This window comes from Corvus brachyrhynchos, unplaced genomic scaffold (assembly GCF_000691975.1).
Source record: "Corvus brachyrhynchos isolate BGI_N302 unplaced genomic scaffold, ASM69197v1 scaffold17, whole genome shotgun sequence".
In the NCBI taxonomy this organism is placed as follows: Eukaryota; Metazoa; Chordata; class Aves; order Passeriformes; family Corvidae; genus Corvus; species Corvus brachyrhynchos.
This window is the reverse complement of record NW_008240046.1, coordinates 2073770-2096200: the sequence shown is the minus strand read 5'-3', so window position 1 is coordinate 2096200 and position 22431 is coordinate 2073770. Positions and strand designations below refer to the sequence as shown.

At 37.3% G+C, this 22431-nt stretch overlaps 1 protein-coding gene across 3 annotated transcripts in view; it reads left to right on the top strand.

Moving 5' to 3' along the window:
- ARAP2 (ArfGAP with RhoGAP domain, ankyrin repeat and PH domain 2) overlaps positions 1-22431 on the top strand; it is a 124413-nt gene that overhangs the window by 30730 nt on the left and 71252 nt on the right. For all 3 annotated transcript variants that reach the window (XM_017744618.1, XM_008641360.2, XM_017744621.1), the window contains exon 9: positions 1193-1374. In XM_017744618.1, the coding sequence (XP_017600107.1) occupies positions 1193-1374 (182 nt within the window). The remainder of the gene's footprint in view (positions 1-1192; positions 1375-22431) is intronic.

Sequence of the window (22431 nt, the reverse complement as noted above, 5' to 3'; positions counted from 1 at the left end):
TTGCTCTGATGCAGTGAGATTTTGTTTCACTGGAGTGAAATACCATTGGAAAAAAACACTTCTAGAGTAATTTGATGCCCTCTGCTATACTAAAGTACTTTGAAAAGATTACTGGAGTATTTCAAGAGAGCACATATGTATTTTAAAGCAAAATTTTTTACAGGAACACTTGGATCACATTCCCTGTGCTAATCTGTCAGGCTGCTATCTTCCTTTTCTACAAAGTATTTTATGACACCTAAATTTGTGTATTTGTTCCTTTATGTTGCACACATGCCATTTATGAAGTAAGCATGTTATTATTTCAATGGTGCTCTCTTCAGTCCTCCGCGCTAATTTTACCACCTTTACACATACTGTGTATAGAGCTTTCAATCCCTACCTGTCCCCCCTAGCTCCCCCCCCAATGTATTTTGTGATCTGACTCTTTCAGAGCAAACACTTGAAATATTCATGATATTCCAATTGTATAAGGCAAATCTAATTCATTCAGACTACTCAGCATTAAAGTATATTGATCTTAGTCCAGTGAAATGTCTGAACATAGTGAATGAGACTGAGTGAAACTTTATTACTTCACCTCATTGTGTTCATGTATTTGTAAGATGTTACATTAATAATGCATGCAAAGATACTCAAACATGCATTTTCTTGATTACTCAGTACCCTTGACAATATCAAGCTTAACCACCACACCTTAATGGAATAGATTGTAAACTACCAAGTGTTTTTTCTTAAAAGCATGGCCAAGCATGGAATAGCACTGGTGATGGTTTGCCTCTTCAGTGATGGACGATATTTAGGCTCCCTGTTTCTGCTTACATAACTGCTATAATTCTTTCCCATTGATCTGGCTTCCAGAAGGTGAACATGCCACCTCAGTCTTTGAGCTGTCTGGAATAAAGTATCTTAGAACTAGCAGTCATGATTTTAAGAATCTTGATCATCAGTTTGTTTGGATTGGTGTGTTGATTGTTGGGAGTTAATTGAATGGCTGTCCTTCTAACACCTCCACTGATACAGGTTCTCATTATTTTTATTTACACCTCCTCCTCAACGTGGATGTTCTCTCTTATTTGGCATAGTTATACCATCAACCAACATAGCAACAACATTGGGAAAACCAATGTGTCGAGAAGAATGAAGCTGCTGCTTAACTAAGTGACTTTGACCAATTTTTTTTCTTGTTTAGAAGAAAGAAATGACTGGGTTAATACGATGCTCAATGCCTTGAAATTGCAGTCTGATAATAACTGTCAGTCTCGAACTTCTGTCACTCCTGAGAAAAGTGGATATCTTGAGCTGAAAGGATACAAAACCAAAATCTTTATTCTGCTTCAGGGGAGTACTGTATGGATCTGCAAAAATGAGCAGGTAAATTTTTCATGTGGTTTTTTTTGTGAATGAAAGCTTATAAAAATGGCTTAACTAGTGAGTTGGGAATTGATGGCTCTTTGTGAATAGGTGCATTTCAATATAAATGCATATCTCTTTATATGTAGTACTTTATTGCTGCAATTCTCAGGCGGCTTCACAAAGCAGGCAAAGAATCATTATGTCTGTTGTACAATAGAAAAAAGTGAATATATAGTGAGGTGAAGTGAAAAGCTCTGTGTCACAACATGTTAGTGTCAGGGCTGGGATTAATTCACTCTTAAAATGCGGGCCATAAGCACTCAACTTAATCAGAAGGCTTATTTTGTGCACTGGTTTCAGTGTTCTATAATACACTGCTCTGGAAAGTGTGCCATACAGAAGCACAAAGATCACTGTGGTATTTAACTGATACTTCAGGGAAATGTTAAAAATTGATGTTCTTTTTGTTTCCAAGAATAGAGATTGGCCAGATTCTGTTGTGCACTGTAGTATTTTAAACAAATCCAGTATTAAAAAATGTGAAGTAGTCCTATCATTTCACCTTCCAAAATCTAGGGCTTTTAGTTTTGTTTTGGGCAGGACTATATGATAACATGAAGTGGAACTCTGTAGGATGCCATAGGCAGGGAATAAATGGGGATAGTTGGGTTCAATGAATGATCATGTGAACTAGTGGAAGAGAAATCTGTTGCAGGACATTAAATGGCAGGCTATTTCTTTGTGAGGCAATTGATTACCCACAAGTAGCTGAAACCTGGGATGGCATTGGGGGAGGTATTTTTACATGCTTACCTTATTCTGTTTCTTCCAAAGTTGTATACAGGCAAATCCCTGTCTCAAATGTGAATGATCTCTTTTGGAATTGATCTCACTTCCTCTCCTGTTATCCTCTTTGTGAAATTATTTAGGTATGCTTGAGGGTCCACAAAATATTTGATATTGCATCTTACCATTCTTTCCCAGGGTATGGCAGGAAATTTGAGACTGAGAAAGACCTGTTTTTCTTTCTACTTACTGTATTCCAAGGAAGTTTTACTTGTTAGGTACATTCTTTGAGGTCAGTCAACAGCCAGCTAATCAAGAATGTTGTATTGGGTTTGCATGGCAAACCCAAGGAGGGAGGACCAGCAGAGACAAAGTATGATGAACTGACCACAACCTCTATTCCCCATCCTCCTAAGCTGCTGAATGGGGAGGAGGCAGAGAAAATAAGGAGCAAAGTTAAGACCAGGAAGAAGGGAGGGGTGGGAGAAAGGTGTTTTAAGTTTTCAAGTTATTTCTTATTATCCTACTCTGGTTTGATCGGTAATATAAAATAAAGATTAAACTGATTTGCCGAAGTTGAGTCTGTTTTGCCCATGACAGTAATTGGTGGGTGAGCTCTCCCTGTCCTTACCTCGTCCCTAAATACTTTTGTTATATTTTCTCTCCCCTGTCCAGGGGAGGGGGGGAGTGATAGAGCAGCTTTGGTGGGCATCTGGCATCCCATCCAGGATCACCACAAACATGATACAATTTATGGATTTATGCTGTTCTGTAGCTGTAACAAAACTCCACAAATGATTTAGATATGTAGTATGATACCAAAAGTCTATTTGCTATGTGTCATTTGAATTTAAGCCCTCAGCATATGTTTTGCCGAATGAGTATCAAGGAGAGAAATTGGTCTTCATAGCTGAGCACAGTACTCTTTATCTGTACGGAAATCCTCAGGCCTGATTATTGTAATGAATGGGTGACCTGTCCATTAGTATGGTTATTGAAGTTTATGGCTCATCTTTAAGGAGGAACAAAACCAAGATGCAAACATCACCCCTCCTTTCTGAGACCCTGTATTTCAGTGAGGTTCTCTTGCAGTTAGAAAGAAAGAAGTCAACCAACTTTACAGTTGTTGCTTGTGAGACTCACACTGTGCTGCAATGCTCAGTATTACTCTTCTGTCATGGCATTTCCAGGTATTTTATCAGTGAGGATCTATGGAAAACATTCTCATCAATGAAAATGTTTTTGTGGATGTTTATTGCTAACGAGCCACTTTTCCTTTCAGAACTCATGCCTTTTGAATCTTATGCCCCTGAATATTTTTGAGTGGTCCTTATGGATCTTCTGAGCTTTTTGATTGAGGAGCAAAGATATCCAGACTTGTGGAGGAATGTCTCCTCCAGAGTGGTAGGTCACTTGGAACTAGTTATGTCCCTCTTGACAGCGGCAGTTGCAGGCATCAAATTTTTGCTTTTTTCTTTCATTCTTACTCTGCTTGAATATAACTATTGGGAGCATCTTTCTTGCCTCAAGTAGTGCTTTAAACTTTCTCTGTTGATATGGGGCACTACCAGCTCTGCCCACTGTGCTGAGTCAGTTTTTCTGACTGTATGTTGATACAAAACAGAGCCATTTGCTGTTTAAGGGTTCTTGATTGCTCTTTTCTGCATTTTCAGAGTGCAGATTATATGATTCAGATACTCTAAGACTGCTCCCCTCCCCTTTTTTTTTTACAGATTTTTTAAAATTATTTTTTGTGTTTGTGCACATGTGTGTTGGTTCTATTGCTTGTGCAGTTGTGTATCTGCAGTTGTATCTGCTCTGCCCTTTCAACATCAGGGATTTCAGAATTGCTTTAGCTGATCATGAAAGCATGCCCTTATACAGCCCTTTTACTAGATATTTATTCCCTTCTACTACATGGATGCTCTGCAAAGATCACTGACTGCAGTGAAGCAGAAGGCGAACCAAAATCAAACCCTGAAACAGAATGGTTAGACGTGCTGCCAGCCTGTCAACTCCTCCAGTGTGTATGAATATTGCAAACAATATTGGTGCAAAACCAGCTTCTTTCCAAAGCTTATTTATCTAACCCCCAGAAAATTCAAATGGTCTGAAGATGTTTGTTTTCAGATTCTCCATTTGAACAATATCCTTTCTTCATGCAATTTCTGGATGTTTGTGAGTAAGAAGAAATAGCTTCTGTCTTTAGGCTGTCAAAGTCTGCAATTCATTGGCTACCTCTTGTGTTTTAATTTCAAGTGGGAAACAATGATTTTTACTGCAGTCCTCTAGAAAACCATCGCAATACAGCACTAATCCATTAGAGAGCACTGTTGACATAAAAATCTTTCCCTGTCTCAAGTTTGCAGTTGAGCCAGTAATTATCAGGCAAATCTGTCCAGGGATGTCCTCAAATCCTGTTCATATTGGAATTCACATCCATACTAGACTCCCGGAGAGCCTTAGAGGGGTTTATTATAACTGCAGTACTAAAAGACACCTATTTAGCCTTCTTACAATGTTGAAATGAGATTGGATTGAGCTGATTCATTGATTTCTAATAAACTCGATAGAGGAGAGTCTGCTGTTACTTTAAAGAAAAATTTCTTCAGTGTTAAAAGTGGAGAAGATCCTAAGCCAAATGCCAAATCATAACATAACCACCATGAACTTTGTGAAGTTCAGATTGAGATTAGAACATCATGTCTCAGGCCCTTTTCTAGTTAAAAAGTGATTGGTTTAGCTTGAACTTCTGGCAGTGATATAGTGCTAGTACAAAACCATAAATTTCTTTGACTCATGTAGTGTAAATTTCTTAAACTTCCTCTGTGAGCAAAAGTGAAAAGTAAGTCATACAGAATCAATTTGTTCAACCTGCAGCTTGCTGAAATTCCCATTTCTGTTTCAAAGTCATTCGTGCTTAAATAAAAGCACGTAATCTGATTGTTCATGGCAGTTCAAACATTGGCTTGAAATGTCAGTCTGCTGTGGTGCTGCCAGTGATAAGCTTCCCACTGTTACCCTCAGAAGGGTTCTGACAGATGCTTGTCTGGTTTGCTTGTATATATCCCCATTGTTAGGCTATATTTAAGATTTACTGGTATCAAAAGTCAGGAAGGGCCTAGATGTCGCAGTGTTTGTGCTAGAATTTGGCTTTGAAAAGAGAAATCAGGATCTTCTTGTTACTGCTTTGTGTGGTTAGATGTATTTACCTGGGATATTAGAGGAAATTTGCAAAATATGAAGACAGAGGACTGGTATGGCTGTGTGCCATAATAATTTGTGACATGTTTTCTCCATGCCTGACTTGAAGTTAAAGCTAGAATGGTGATGAGTATTCTCTCTGTTACGTATAAACAATAATATACATCACTTATTAAAACCTCTTGTTTCATTTTGGCTCAATGTTCCTATTGATTTCAGAGGGTGTTTTGTTTTGTCAAAGATTGAAATGATTTGCTCTGTGGCAGATGGAAATGTTTATTCATATTGAATGAACCAGTAACGGTGCCTAGTAATTTTCATTTCCTCTGTAATGCTAATGGTGCATTTAAAGCAAAACTGGACAACACCAAAAGATGTATTACAAAAAAGGATATTAAATAGGCAGAAGATGGCAAAGGGTGGGATAATGTAGAGAACTGATACAAGGATAGCTGAAAGGACAAGCCAAAGGTGATGCTTGAGATTGGCATCTTGAAAGAGGGGAAGTGATGTGATGTCAGTGGAAGGAAGCAGGAGGGATGTCTGCATGAGTCTCTGTCTGCATAAGATCAGAGATAAGTTCTTATCTCTGCTCAGAAACACAGGCTTAAAGGGGAGTGTTTTTGAGCAATCTGGTCTAGTGAGAGATGCCCTTGTTGGATACATGTTTCAGGGGGATTGGATTAGATGATCTTTAAGGGTCCCCTCTAACCCAAAACATTCTATGATACTGTGAAATACAGTGCCACAGACAATGTGGCTGGGATTCAGGGGCGGACTTGGAAGTCTTTTGGTATACAGCAATGGGAATATGTAATGATGCTCTGCAAAGGGGATTGTTCATTAGGAAATGTTCTGTTTTTACCTGGAGAAAATGGAACCCTGATTAATAATCAAGAACATGATGAATGAGAGAGAAATCCTTTAAAAAAAAGAAATATCTGTTAAGAACAGTCAAAAGTGTTTAAAAATGGAAGGTTACCAAAGAAGAACAGCTAAATGAAATCCTGAAGATGAGTAGTAATGATTGGTTGTCATGCTAAAGCATAAATCATGAGAAAGTCATTTTAATGTATACAGAGTCTTTGGTGTATCATCGTGATTATATTTGGGAATATAATGAGTACAAGGTGATGGCAATACCAATATGAAAGAAAACTGGGAGAGGAGTAGAATGCAAGTTGAGCAGAAAGGAAAGTACTTACTTGAAAGTTTTGAGATCTAATGAGGAACCCTGAGGAAAGCAACTGGGAGTCCTGAAAAGGAAACTAGGGAAAAAGATAGGGGAGTAAAGGCAACAAAGGAAGCAGGAGGGAAGACTGTTCAGATGGCTGATAGTTCAGATGGTGAGAGGAGAGAGAAGTACCTGGTATGTATTGGGGTGTGGCAGTGGAAGGAGGAATTATCGAGAATGAGAAAACAAGAAGTACAATCCTTGTACTTGTGTTTCTCCTGTTCCCTATCCTCATCTCCCCTGCCCCAAGAACATCTGTGCTTTTAGAGATTTTGTGATGAAAAACTGTCAGTTGTAATAACTGGGAAACTCTAAAGGAACAGTGCTGTACTTGATTGCTAGTGCAGACCGTGATCAAACATGGTTACAAACATACAGCTGAGCTTGTCCTGGAATGGCTTCAATAGGTGGAGGTAACAGAAAAACAAAAGAACATTTGCTCCTTGTTGTTTGATTTATGTAGGCTTTGTTCTTCCTTCATAGCAATACAAATCTGTACCAAATGTTAAAAAGCAAAAAAAGAATAACCCAAAAATATACCAAATACATTGGAGGGGGAAAGACTAATATGAAGAAGTATTTTAAGACAAAATATACTGATACATTGGCGACTTGTAGCGGAATGATCCAGCCTCTTTTAAATATAGTTGTTTGCATCAAGCTGTAGTTAGAATGATAGATTAAGGTCATATCCCTAATTTTCCAGCAGTTCTTTGCAAGAAATTCATTACAATTTTCCACACTCAAAAGCATAGCAATGATCAATTGCTGTGCATGACATAAGAAACAACTGAACAGGAAATAACTTGAATTGCGTAAGGAAGCTTTAAAGCTTTCATTTTTCTTGTTATAATGCAAAATGAATATTACAAGAAATCATGTTGAGTGGGAAAAGGTTTGTTGTTGTTACTGCAATTACTCCTTCAGTTTTAAATTTAATTGCAAGCCTACTTCAAAAAAGATTAAAAAATGGATTTAAAATAATATGCTGCTAAAGTGGCTCAATCAGAGAAGAAAAATGTGTCAATGACCACCTTTACAGGGAAGATCTGCATTTAACATTCAAAAATAATTTTGTGTGATGTTGTTCTAGGTTGTGGAAAATATTATTGAAGAACACTGAGAAGGGCATAAACAGGACTTCTATTAAAAAAAAAAAGATTTAAGAGTTAGTGTTACGTTCTTCTACATGCAGCTAAACTTTGAGGATTTTTTCCTGTTCATTTGTTTTTATGCTATTAAGATCTCACTGAGACGTAAGTACACCTAAAGCAGTCATGAAACATGGTAAAAAGCCTAATGCTTCCACAATGATAAACAGCTTCCTGATTAATCTGATTTGGAGTAAAGTTGTCAGTTTTTCAGTATTGCTCTGTCAAGCTTTATAGATGAATAATACATATATAGCCAGCTACCTTAATCACTTAAAAATTAACAGTGAAGAAGAGTGGGATATTTTTGAATATCATGAAGATTTTACATAGTGGCAGAGCACATGCAAAAGCAATTGAAGCTGGTTTTAGGTCTACTTGTCATAAGGCTATAACACTATTAATGCAGTGTTGGGGAAATCCATTTGCTTCTAAGAGTACTGGAATTTCCTGAGACCGTTGTCCATCACTATGTATGTTCCTTGTTTTTAAGAACTACTAGCTTGGCTTCAAATTCCATAGTAACATAATGTATTGGATCAAAAGCCCAGAAGAAGGAACCAGAGCATTGTTATGGCAACTTCCTTTTACAGTTGTAGACCAGGTCTGCATTTATTTTTTTATTTTAAATCACATGAAAAAGTTATTTCTGCATTCACTTAATCTGAAATGTTGTATAGTCACCATATACGTATCTGTATACTGTAAATAACGAAGTGCTGATACTGGGGGATGTCCTGACCCAGATATAGCACCTTGCACTTGGTCTCATTAAACCTCATGAGGTTCCCATGCACCCACTTCTCGCATTTGTCCATCTGTCTCATTAATGAGGATATTAAGTAACACTGGTCCCAATACAGACCCCTGAGGGTCACCACTTGTCACTAATATCCAGTGGATGTCTGAGCCATTGACCACTACCCTCTTGATGTGACTTTCCAACCAATTCCTTATCCACTGAACTGTCCACTCATCAAATCACGCTCTCTGCAATTTAGAGAGAAGGATGTTGTGGGCGACTGTGCAAAAGGTTTTACAGAAGCTCAGAAAAATGACATCTGATGCTCTACCAATGTAGTCATTCCCTCATAGAGGGCCCCTAGGTTACTTAGGCAAGACTTTCCCTTGATGAAGGCAAGTTGGCTGTCTCAAATCTCAATCTTCTCCTCATCTGTTGTCACCAGACTTCCATGATAGTGTATGTTAATTCCATGTATAATTAGTTAAAAATACCATAATATGCTATTGCAAATTTTTGTTTAGTATATAACTTCTGTTACCAATTTGCCAGGTTTGAAATCCATTACAACTCAATTAAGTAGATGTGGTTTCTGAATTCAGTCCTGTTTCTGAATACTTCCTGTGGCATAGCTCAGACAAGTAACGTCACAAAAGGATATTTTTCTCTTTTGGTACATTGCCTACATGATAAAGAACTAAATTGTATGGATATCTGTTATGATCCGGTTTAAACCCAGAAAAGCAAAGCAAGCGAAGTCTCTGTGCATAAACCGGAAAGAACTTAGAAGGTTCAAAATGTTTCCAGAAATGAGATTAAAACCAAACGAGGTTAGATGTTGATGCCAAATAATTGATGTATTTTATTTAATAATGAAAGAGGCAAAGAGAAGGGAAGAGAAAAGAAAGAAAGAAAGGAATGGAAAAAAGAAGTGTGCATGGGGGGTGGGGGAACAGGGAGAGGTGACAGCGGTTAGGTGGAAGCATATCACCCGTCCGAGGGTCCCAGTGATGTCTCGTTGCTCCCCTCCACCTGGTCTTTGGGTGGTGAGGGTCCCCCGTCGCCGCTGTGGCCACGCCACCACACGCCACCACACCATGCGCTGGAGAGTACAGAATCCCATGGAGTAATAAATGCTTTGGGCCAGATGGGAACGCCCATGTGTCTCCCTTTGAAGGGGCTGGCTTGACACACTGTCCTTTGCAACACTGAGGGTCTGTTGCATCATCTCTGGTGCAGGGTCTGGGGACCCCTTTGAGGGGGGCCCCTGTGATGGACCATGTCACCCCTTCTGCTGTGGATAAGCTTCCCCCCCCTTGGTGCAGGGGCCCCTCAGCTGGGCTCCTCTGCACAGTGGAGGATGGGCAGTCACTGCACTTCTGACCAGAGGTTTTTTCCAAGATACCCAAAGCCTCTCCTCCCCCCACCCTTTGGTGCGAGGGTCTGTTCCAGCCTGGCAGCTGATAGCCCTGGGGCTGTGGTCCTCATCTTGGAGGTGTTAAGCCTGTGCTTTGTGAATGTCCCCAGCCCTGAGTTGTTACTTTATCTTCATCAGCAAGTAGTGTAAGGCCTAAGTCAGGGCCCCATTCAGGGTGCAGTAGTCTTCTTTGCAGCTTTTGTAATACAGTTTTAAAAGTCTTTAAAGAAAATATTTAAGTCATAAACTATAATATTTCAGTCTGACAATATCCTTCTGTGAAAGGTAACAGGTGGGGCTATTCTTTTTTCCAGTCTGAAGTGGAAAAGTGGTATTGCTGAAGACTAGGATTTGCCTAATCTATGACAAGTATCATCAGATGAGCACTGGCAGTGATTTTATGATGATTAAAATTTTCTCCTTGGTTGCAAAACTAAATAACTCCTGCACCAGCAGGAGACCAAAGAGTATGTCTGCAATTCATTAACGTGCCTTGTAGCTGACACTGTAATGTTTAGAACTCCAAGCACTTAAAAGGAAGTGATTGATCATAATGCATTTAGCTTGCAATAACTGATCGTGCAGGAAATGCATAAAAGAAAAATAAAGAAAACAGTTTTGCCATTCATGGATTTCTGTAGTTACTCAGTGGCGATTTTCAAGATTGGGTGGTCTTACTTCAATCTCTGTTGGAGTTCATCAGGGTAAGGACCATTGCAACTTGTTGAAAATACCCAGAATTTGTAGTACCCCCTCTCTTTTTTCCTCTTCATACTTTGTCAGCTCCCACCCCTTTTTGTACAAATGCTTAACTCAGCAGTAGACACTTGCGGCAAAACGGTTCTTTTCCGCACAGCATGGGCTGGAAGTGGGAAGAGTAGCTTTGATGGCAGTGCACAGAGAGCAGGTTGGAGTTGCTATTGGACTACTAAAATAATTAGGCCATTGGAGTTTTCATTAGTTATGTAAAGTGGATGGTTTAAAATAAGAATTATAGAGATGATCTACTAAGATAAGTACTAAGATAAATACTAAGATACTTTAAAATAAAATACTAAGATCTTTAAAATCATTGTTGCTCAAGTGACATTTTAATTTTTTTGGGCCATAAATATTTTATTTTTCTTCATCTGTGCTGGATTCTTTATGTTGTTTGGAGCAGTATGGTATTGCTTAGGCAGTAAAAAACTATTATTTTCTCTACTCCACTATCTTATATCTACAAATTTTATTCTAAATAAATGAGCCATCCTTATAGCCAAAGGAGGAGAGTTTATGATTTACAGCTTAGTAGGAATGTGGGGAATACCCCAGTGTGCTTTCTCAGCAATAATTTCTGTCCCTTGTTAATAAATTGCTAGGCCAACAAATTTGAACTTAATCAACTCAGACTGAATTCTTACTGCATGAAACACTTCAATGTCATGGTTATTAAATTAAATTCTCCCTCTCAAATATTTTGCGTACAAAATAACATCTTCTTAGAGATGGCATGTTTTAAATCTCATTCATTAAAACTCAGTATCTTAGAGATATTTCCAGAAAACTTCACTCAAAAGTTATTTCAATCTCAGCATGTAGGTCAGGACCCCTCAGAGATCCATCAGAATGATTGACTGATACCTAACACTTTTAAAGAAATGTGAAAAATGTTGCATGCACTGAAGAGCAGGAAAAAAAATCAAGCTTTATTACCTTTGCTTAAGATGGAAGGTTGTCAAAACAATTGGCAATGGGCGGCCAGAGAACCATGTGAACAGGCCTGGACAATGGTTGAAAGAAAAATATATTCAGGAATATATATGGAAAGCAATAATTCAGGAAAGAAAATGTAGAAATAATCTTGTTTGTATTGTGAGTCATGCCTGGTGACATACATTAGTATGTTTTGAGCATTTCAAACAACTTTTATTTGGTTTGGCTTGTTTTTCTTGGTTCTTCTTTTCCTTTTGGTAGACCTTTTTATCATACTTCTGTAGCATTTTCAATAAAATTACTTTGGAAAAAAAGCTGAGCCTGATAATGCAATGGCTGACAAGTGTGTTTTACTCATCGAGATAAACTCTTTCATTATTGACTTTGCTAATCCTTTTGGGGATTCTGGTATGTAATATTTAATTATTATATCAGATTGATTATATGTCCATTTCTTGTTTAAGGTGAGTTAGGCTATTAAAAAAAAGTACAAAAAACTCCTGCTGCTGTCGGATATGACTCTATTTCAGTTATTGCAAAATTGCTTGTCTTGTACCAGCCAATGTTTCCAAATTGTAGAGGTTTCTATGCTCTGCAGGGATGCAGAGAGAAGTCTATATCCACTAATACTGCGTTTGTCCACATTTATCCTCGTCTGTGGTTTAAGTCCAGTATGCAGACCTGTGTTAGAGATACATGAGTGAGGTTTAAGAAAGGTTTGAAGCAGAGTGGCTGCATTGGTATAACAAATATGGCTTTGTGTCCTGTTTCCTGGTTCACGATCAGCCTGTCTGGCACTTATTTGAGAGGCTCTGCAGGATGTTGTATGTATGATGCTTTTTCCAGCTGAGAGGTGTTATTCCTTGACATGGGGTCATAAAGAAGTTCAAAGGCAGATAAAATGACAGCAGTCAGCAACAGCAGCTCAGTTCCTGCAACACAGGAGTAATTGCAGCCCATTATTACAATTGACTCTCGCTTCTTTCCCCTGAAGGAACTGAGCAGCTGCCAATTTACTGGGCTACAAGAAAACTGATGAGACAGGAGATGGGGGTCATAACAAAAGTTGAGAAACTGATCAAGGCAAAATTCATTAGTCCTGAGTAGCTGTAAGAGAAGAGAATGAGAGAGGGCTGTGGCTGGTCATTGCCGATGCCCATGTGGGAGATGGACTCTGACTTCCAGGTTGGTTTGTTTCACCTTGCACTTCTTTTCACAAAGAGAAGCAAAGGGGATTCTACAATCTTTCATCTTATTTTGTAAAAAAAAAACCAACCATGCAGAAGAGGGCAGGAACCTCTTTATGGAACTTACCGAGAAAGGGTTTATTTTGGCCTGAATAAGTACAGCAATTGGTTTTTTTTTGTGTGCTGCAGCTAAAAAAGGGATGATCTATAACTTGTTTGGTTTTATTTAACAACAGTGTGCAGTTGGATGATCCTTAGGTACTTGCTTATGGTAAATATGTACCATTAGCAGTGTGAAACTTGTGTGTCTTTGTTGGTGTTCTCAGCAACAAATGCTAATGTAGAGTGTTATATGTAGAAATGAAAGGGTTACATCTACACAAACTGTGTTTCAGACTCTGTTTCTTCATCCTTCTCTCACTGATGTGGTATGGAATATCAGAGACACATCTCTTAATATATGCAAGTGGACATGTAGGGGAATTTTACAGGAAGAAGAAAAAGTACAGGATAATAGAGTGCACTGTAGATACAAAACCAGAGGGTGTTATCACTGTTCTGCGTGATTCTGTGGTGCTGTTCAGGTCTTCTAATTGTGCAGGTCTTTTATCCTCACACCTAAATTTCATTCTCCTGTACTGCATGTGCATGAAGAGGCATGTGCAGTTTTGTTGCAGCTGCTTGTCCTTCTAAATAGGAAAGTTAGGGATGCATTGCATTTTCAGTATATATGGGGCCATTTAAGGAAAATTGTTTCTTGTAGGATCTATTCACAGATACCTGGGGTGAATCTCCATCTCTCTGAATGTCAGTTGGAGCTTTGCCATTTATGTCAATTGCCAGTTTTTTCATTTTAGTGCAGTATTTTCCTTCATTCCTGAATTCTTCTTCATCCTAGTTTCTGAAATGACATGTTCATGCTGAGAAAATATACCTTCTGTAACTTCAGCATGTTTGCAGATTGCAGCTGCCTACTCTTACTAATATAGAAGGGTTTTTTGGTAGATTTCCTGTTCTTAAAAATTACTGTAGCATGTTACAACCCTCCCCACCCACAAATGGTACAAAATGCTGATGCTGGGTTTCCGAATATCCTAAATGGGAGTGATTTTGTAATTCTCGTTCTATTTTTACTATTTGTGAGATTCTCTTTCATGTGTTATCTTGATCAAGTCTTTGCAATTTTGATGCAACTTGTGTGTGATGAGATGCATCTGCAGAGTTTCAGTTATGAGCCAGAACAGCACTTTTATCACTGTGCTTCCCCATGACATGAAGTGGCTTCAGTTTGCTGGTGTCTAGGTCAGGATGTTGCTGTACAATCAGCCTGTAAATCAGTGCTTCCCTGTTTGCTGGTCACTTTCCGTGAGCAAATTGCCACTACAGGTGCTGCTCTTCACTAACCACTGATTTGTAAGGCATCTTGACTAATCTTAACATAGCAATATGTGCATATTTCAAAAATTATTTTTTTTAATTACTGCATGATCTTGAAGGCTATTCTAGCACAACATTCAGGAAAGAAATAAATAGTAATCTAGGCCTGTTGCCCCTCCCCAAGAATGTGATCTGAGACATGAGTTAGCATTGCTGTTGACAAGTTTTGTTTTTCCAGTTGCTCATTAAATTCAGGTGAGTGAGATTTATTTCTTGCTTGTAAGGACTTGGGCATGAGTGAGAGACTCAAGAAGTGAAAGGAATGTAGTAGACAGGTAGAATCATTATGCTACAAGGGAGCCATGTATCTGTAGCTTATTGTGGGTCCTAAAAGACCTTCCTGTACTGTTCAGTGGGTGACAACAGGAAACTTAAGAAACAAACAGAAGATAAATGTGTAAATGGATATAATTTGTTAAAGATTTAATTTTTAGTGTTCTTTCTATTAACTAGCTGTCGAGATAGTAACATAGAGTATAAAGGTTATTTAAAAGAAGTATGTGAACGGCTTTTTTTTTTCAAAGATTTTGGTTTGTTTTTAACTTCTAATTTGTTTTAGTACCTTTTTTAGAGAATGGTTGCTCCATGTTTTCACAGATAATTTGTACTTTCTGTTAGATATTAGCCTTTGCTCCTCATTAGCAGAAAATAATTTCATTGAAAGCTTGAATTTATTTTTACGTAAGGTGCTTCTAGCTCATAATTTGTGATGGGAGGCAATATTCATAAAATATTTAGATTACATTCATTATGACAAAGGCATTTTGTCTGTTTATAAGGGTATATTAATTCTACATACAGTTCTGAAACATGAGTATAGTGCAGATATTTTAGAGCTGGATTCTTCTTTAGCTGTGGCAGTTGCCCATCTTAGCTTTGATCATTGTAAAATCAAAATTAAAAAAAAATAATCACTAAAATCAAATGGCAATGGCTTTTGCATGAACTCATAATAAAACTTATTTACAATGGATTTACTAGGAATTCAGTAATCTCTGTAAGTATTTAATACCATAACCATTTCAGTATTTAAGTAGTGAAAAGTAGATTGCTTGTTTGTAAATGTTATTGATTCTTGAAACTGTCTTTTATATATTTATTTTTATACAAACTTTTTTTTATGTGAAATCACTACCTTCGTGACACAAAGCCTAGGCAAGTATGAAAGGGAATAGCTGCTAAGCAGTAGCTGTGTGTGTCCATTAGTGATTTTGCTTTACAAAAATTCAAAACAGTTTCTCTGCATTTATCTGCTATTTTCATCTTTGTTTGTCACATAAAGACAAATTAGTATGATTGAATCTAAAGCCAGCAGACAAAAATACTTTCTTTATAAAAAAACCCGCAGAAACCCATCCCTCAAAACAAACAAACAAAACCCCAAACCCAGCTCACTCTATATTTGGCTGAACTAGATGTAAGGAGGATGTCTTCTCAGGAGAGATCATGCTGAAATGACCGAGTGGGTTAGGAAAGATTTGTGCTCATAAAAAGCTGCGGTGCAGCGTTGCTGTTGTCACAGCATCAGCCCTCTCTTGGTCCAGGCACAGATGAATGTATGGCAAAACCGTTGGTGCCGCTGTCACTTCACTTTTTTAGGATATTACAGAAGTAGCAGGAATTCACAAATCATAATTAGGTCTCCTTAGGTTCCTGTTTCTAGGCATTAGTGGGAAGTTGAGGCTTTACATTGGCTTCTAGAGAAGGTCTGAACCTCCATGAAGTCTGACACTTTCTTCAAAGTTAATGAATATGTGTGCACACTCTCAAAATTTAGATCTTCTACTAAATATTTATTTATGTGTTTCACAAGAAAAAACATTATCTTTTTGGTTCAGGTAGTCCAAAAATTTCAGAATTTCAAATTTCAAACAAATCAGAAATTTTATGGGGTTTGATGTCTCTTGCCCTCAAAGGTGAACATTTTTTAAACAGATGAGAGTTTATACTGTCTGGCCAAAAGCTTTTGTGAGGGTCTGTACTCTCCTTAGCTTACTTTTTTCCTTTTAAATTGAAGATCATAATGTCAATTGTTAAAGTGAAACATTTTTCTTCATGGCTCTATAAGCAAAAGGTGTCTAAAATCTCCCAAGCTGGAAAAAGTAGTTAGCACAGTCCAGAGCTCTCCATATGTCACATAATTCATTCATTTATTCTTATAAGGTGTATGGTATGTGTGTGTTTTGTTGCAAATACACCATCTCAGAAGAGTAATTCAGATTGATAGGATCAGAAATCTAAACTGTGCATTTTATCAACATCAGCTGGGAAATCCATAGAAATCCAGTTATGATTAAATGGGGTACGTTTGGAGTATATTCAGATAGCCATAAATACATTTTTTTAAGATGTGAAAATGTCTATAATAATTAATCCTATTTGTATGGTACTTTAAAAACCGTTGAATTTTTTTTTTTAAATTAATTGCCCCTTGTAAATATTTTGAGTCATGCAGATTACTTGGAAATTGGGTTTGTGAATGAAAAAAACTTCAGAAAACTTTCTCCATCAGGAAATGCTATTGTTGCTTGTGGTTATTGAACTACTATGAATTATGTTAGTTATTAATTATTTCTACTTGTGAAACATCACATAATAGAATTTTAATTTATTAAAGAAGGAGGTAGTAAATAAAATAAGAATTCTTCATATTTATACTGTGAAGACCATTTGTCTTAGCACCTTACTGTGTGTAGTCAGTACTTCAAAACACTGTGCTTGGTCAATGATACTTTATTGTCAATATCATATTTGTTTATCTCCATGGGCAAATTTTGGAGGAAAGCAGAAACTCCATTATTTGGAGGATTTCTTGGTTCATTAGGGGAATTTTGCCAGTGGGGATGTCATAACAGTTTTCTCTCTTATCTAGTGACAACTGTTGTAGATTTTAAGGTATTGCAAAAATGTTCACAATCTGTCCATCCTGTAAGAGTTCAAACACTTTTTTTACCAGTTTTTCTGGATTATGAATACATAACAAGATCCTTGCTGAGTATGTACAGCTTTGGCAAGACGATTATAAAGATATGAATTCAGAAAATTATGGCTATATGTGGTATCTTAAAATTCACTGATCCTTCCAGTCTCTGGAGAACACTTTTGCTAAATCTAAGAAGGTTTCCATTTGTGAAGCACTTCCAAAGAAGAGTCCAGATGGCTACTTAAAATTGTAATAGTAATATCTGTGTTTAAAAATGTCCTTGTATGAACAAGAGTTGCTCTGGGTGCTCATTGCAGTGAAGTGTTTAAAACTGTGTGTGAATTTGATGTGGTGGCTATAGGGATAGCTGTTTCAGCTAAATGAAAAAAAAGGTGGAAGGTATCAAACACTAAAAGTGAGGAAAATTGAGGCACTTCCATGTAATTTTAGATTTTGTGTATGTTAAACTGGTATTCCTTTGGGGCAAAAAATATGTGAATTGAGTAGCAAGAAATGGACTCTGAAATGGAATGAGTTTCCGTGTGTTAGAAATTGTGTATCTTAAGGAGCATGATTGCCTCTTTAAATAGGAGATAATGTTATGAGTAGCCATTGGAATAAAAGTAAAGGTGAAAGCCTTGAATATAGGCTCTACTTGCTCGTGACAGGCTTTGACTTTTATTTACATGTATATTTAGCTGTACCATCTTTATGTCATCTCATGATTTTTCATGAAGCAGCAAAAGTAAAGATCATAGCCCAGGCAGCTGCAGTGGCTTCAGCCTCTGTAGCTGATAAGATGCTGGTTTCTGAATTAGCCCCATGCTGCAGAGAGGCCCTGCTGGAAAGGAGTTACTGTAATTGTTGAAACTGGAACCTTGCCTACACTTGTCTTTTGTGTGTGTGTGTGGCGGGGCAGTAGGGGACACAAGAAGGACAGGTTTGTCTCTCTTGCTTGGTGTCTTTCAGGGTATTTGGGAAGATAGCAAGGAAGGTTTTGTATGCAGTATTACCAGCTTGCTTTTGATGCTTGTTTCTGTGTGGTGTGCCTCAGATGTGAGACTGTTGCTTTCCTAGTATGTTGAGTGACAAGAAAAAGAAAGCATGTGTCTGAAGAATGGAATATGGTCTGAATCACACTTTCTGTACTTCAGCTGAGCTCTGAATTGTAGAATAGTTGAAGAATTCAGTTCCTCCAGTGTATTTCTAAAGCAGCAATGTAAATGACTATGGTACCTTTAAATCATGAACTCTGCTTTCCACTAATAACTTTAAACTGCTTCATGTTAAAATGTACAACATTATGTAAAATTCAGGTTCTTCTATTAATGCAGCAACCTGCACATGTGTTTTCTGAAGTACATAATTTGCATGCATACAAATTATTTTTAATGGCAAGGCATGGTTGCAGCATGGATTGCTTCTTCCCCTTCCCTTTCAGCATGTTTCAGCACAAATGAGAAACTTATGAATATTTGGAATTATGGTCTTTTCTCTTCTCTCTGTTGTCTTCTTCTCGCTTTGTTTTTGAGGATTAAGAAATAGAAGCTTTTAATTTATGTATTTATGTGTTTGTGGCTGTTGACTTTGAACATCCCCTTCCAGATTGCATCATCTTGTCTCAATTCACTGTGACCATACACTAAAACCTTTCCTTATGGGACTGGGCAGTAAGGAAGTGGGGAAATTTAGGCTCTGTGTTCTCTCTTCTGATCTACTTTCCTTAAATCTTGCTAAGACCTGAAGATTCATTGGCTGCTATTATGTTAAAATTGACTGAAGCCAAGCATCTGTCTAGAGTAAGAACTTACTTGGGGTTACATGGGAAGACAGATGCTCCTGTGTTATGTAAACCTAATTTTTTTGAAGAACTCAGCTAAAAAATTTTGGAAATTCATAGAAGATCTGCATGAAATAACATTACCTCAGTTACAGATGTGTGCACCCCTCTAATTGTGGGAAAACTGGGCTGATTTCTAAGATCTTAATTTCATCCAATTATAGTGTTTTGCAGTAGATACTGTAATATGCTATTTACTTCCACAGGATCACTACCTCTTTCAGTGCTTTGTTTATTTAGTAACTGTTTGGTAATTCTAATTTCTTTTCATGAAGTAGCCCATGCCTTTTTTATAGCACACTGTTGAAAAGTGCCTTACATTCAGATGAATCCTTCACTGAAAAGGGAGTGTTCTTTGAGGAACAATGAGGAATTTATTTTTCATCAGTTCCTGTAAAGTAAAGGAACATGATTGCCTCCTCCATGTGACCACACTGTTCTGAGAAACAGAATGAAGGATTCAAATATCCATATATTTTACATTCTCTGTTATTTTAGTCTTTTATGGGCGATTGGGAGGGAATAGTTCTCTGTCAAACTGTACCTGCTCAAAATACTGCTTTCATAGGTCTTGGCTGAAGTTTCAGTTGCTCAGCAGTTCTGCAAATCAAACCCTAGAGCATAAAGTCAGATACTGGGAAATGAAAAATGTGCAGTGAAATGACTGTATGCTAAGGCTTTTGATTTACACTGAATAGAATCTGGAAAAGGCAAAGATAAGAGCTAACTCTCGAGGATAGTATTCAGTCACTTTAATTATGTGATCCTCCTTTTTTTTTTTTTTTCTGTTGTGTTTTGCAGCCCATAAAGGAAGGGAGCTTTCATCTTCATGTGTCCTAGATCCATCCCATACAACAAGCAAGGCATGGGCCTAATGTTGCATAATCAAGTGATATAAAGTTGTATTGATATTGCAAAATACATACACATAGATGCTGAAGTGAGGATTCTGAATTGCTCCTGTAGTAAGTGAATAGAGAGATCTGTAACTTACATGAGAAGAAACATCCAAGGTTGTAACTACTACCTTCGAGTGTTGGTCAGGAATGCATTTTTAAACTAATATCTTAGGTATTCCCATTTCTTATGTACTGGCTTTCATTATAGAGCCATCTCAAAGTACAGGTATTATATTTATTTATGAAATAATGATGTGGAATGATACAGAGGGGGACGTACTCCGGCACTATATCCAAAACACTCCACTGCAGTGCCACACGTGGCACTGACTAGAGCTAATTTAAGTGGCCCTTCTTGTCTTTTGCTGTCTTCTTCCTTTGTAACCTCCAGAATTTTGGATGCCAGGTTGTCACTACAAATTTTTCTGCAATAATAGCACGAATCATTTTCAAGTGGTTCTCTAATGGGGGAAAGAATTTTGCTTAGTTAAATGAAGAACTTAAAACTGATGATGTGACTTAAAACTGTCACATATCATAACAGATGAGCACCAAGCTACAGCGTTAACATGCAGAGACAACTGGAATTCTAGCATGTCCTTGCTCATCAGGGCTTGAGTTAGCAACCTTCATGTTCTTCTAACATTATGCTTTGAGCCTGTAATTATATACTGTATGCTTCCCTGTGGTGTCATTTTGAGACTCATTAGAAGACTGTAAGACAGAGTAAATATGTGGTGGTTTGTATTCCAATCCACGATAGTAACTATCACTGGAAATCTGTATTAAAAGGTTTTAGGCTGTGATGAAGGATGCAGAGAAGCCTGATGAGAAGTAACTAGGGGTGCTAAGTTCAGTACCTATAGAAGGAGAGGAAATCAATATAAACTTGTGTAAACTTAATATCATCAAAGCAATTTCTGCATTACTAGTTACTCTTTCTCAAACTCTTAATTACATAACAAGTCTTAATTTTTCATTAATATGGAAGCCTGTTTTTTCCCATATTTCTGTTGCAGAAATGAGTCCTCCTTAATAGCTAGAAAGGCTGAAGTATATGCCTCCAAATAATGAGGGGAAAGAAGCTATGAATGCTTCATCTGAATGATTCTAAATCCTGGCTTTTAATCTCTCTGGAATAGTTTGGTTGTTTGGAGGGAATCAAATGCCTTGGGGTTAGAATGAAGGAAAAGCCTAAATCATGTTAAATTGTTAAGGGAATTTTCAGATCTTGCAGGAATAGTGTAATTGTCACAAACTTTGTGGTAACTTCCCAAGCTAAACCTAAAGAGCTGTTGCAAATTAAATGGTAAATTCAAGGAACCATGTAAGGTCCTATTTTGGAACTCTGATCAGAGATACTGTGATTAAAGGTCAAGAACTTTCTGTGAATAGGCAGTAGGACAAGAGTAGTTTCAGAAATATGAATTTTTATAAATTAGTGTTAGGGTGGTATGAAAGACAGCTGTTAAAAAGGAAACAAAAAAGTGTGCATTTATCAACACACACATATACACTTGTGTGTGTGTATATATCTTTATATGTAGTATAATGTTCTTGACTTATTATCTGCTGCTTCTTACCACTACTGGAGCTTTATTTAATATAAATATATATTTTTATATCTATATATCTATATATATCTATATATCTGTGTGTGTGCATGCACATGCTTAAATATTGCATGTCCTCAAGATCTGACAGCCAAAGACAAAAAAAGGAAATGCACCATGACCACATAATTCACAGGAAGGAAACTGATGTGCAGTGAGAATACACAGTTGATGTAGCAATTTCCAATAGTGCTGTGTTCCCAGCATACACCAGTGCTATTTCTGTACTTCAGAGTTCTGCACTTCCGTATTTTTTTTTACTTCAAAATAAGCTGCAAATATATATATTTCTGTATGAAGGTGTATACTTATGTGTGTATATACATGTGTATGTAGAAATATAGTCTCTTGAACTCATGGCAGCAATTTTCCTTTTTCTTTGCTGTTGCTGTTATCCCCTTAGTTCTCCACCAAAAAGAAGGATATAAAAATATGGATTGATATTTCTAATATGAAAGTAGCAGTTAGTTAACCTTTTATTTTCAATTATTTTTATGTGAGGAGTATGGATAAAGTTACAATTGTGGCTGGATTTTTTTGGTTTCATTTCCCTGAGATATTTTCCTGATGCAAGGATTTTTTTAAATCGACTTTCTATACTGGGGAGCTAATGTTAGACAGCGCATCCAAAGACATGATAATAGCTGCTGAAATGGTAAATGTTGAGGAACACAAGCAGCATCTCTAGAACTCCTGTGTTCAGATGAATTTTGGTTTGACTAAACCAATAATAATGCCAAGTGGAAGGGAAAAAATATAAAGAAAAATTATTATACTTTCTAGGTAGAAGAAGAGTTCTTTTAGAAGTACAGTTTTGTGGAGGAAGTCTGCAAGTCACACAGTTCAGCCTCTGATTACAAATTTATTTATGAATTGCATGCAGAAAGGTGCCTGAGCCTGTCTTTTTAAGACAACATACTGAAAGTTAGGTGTCCAGCAGCTCTCAA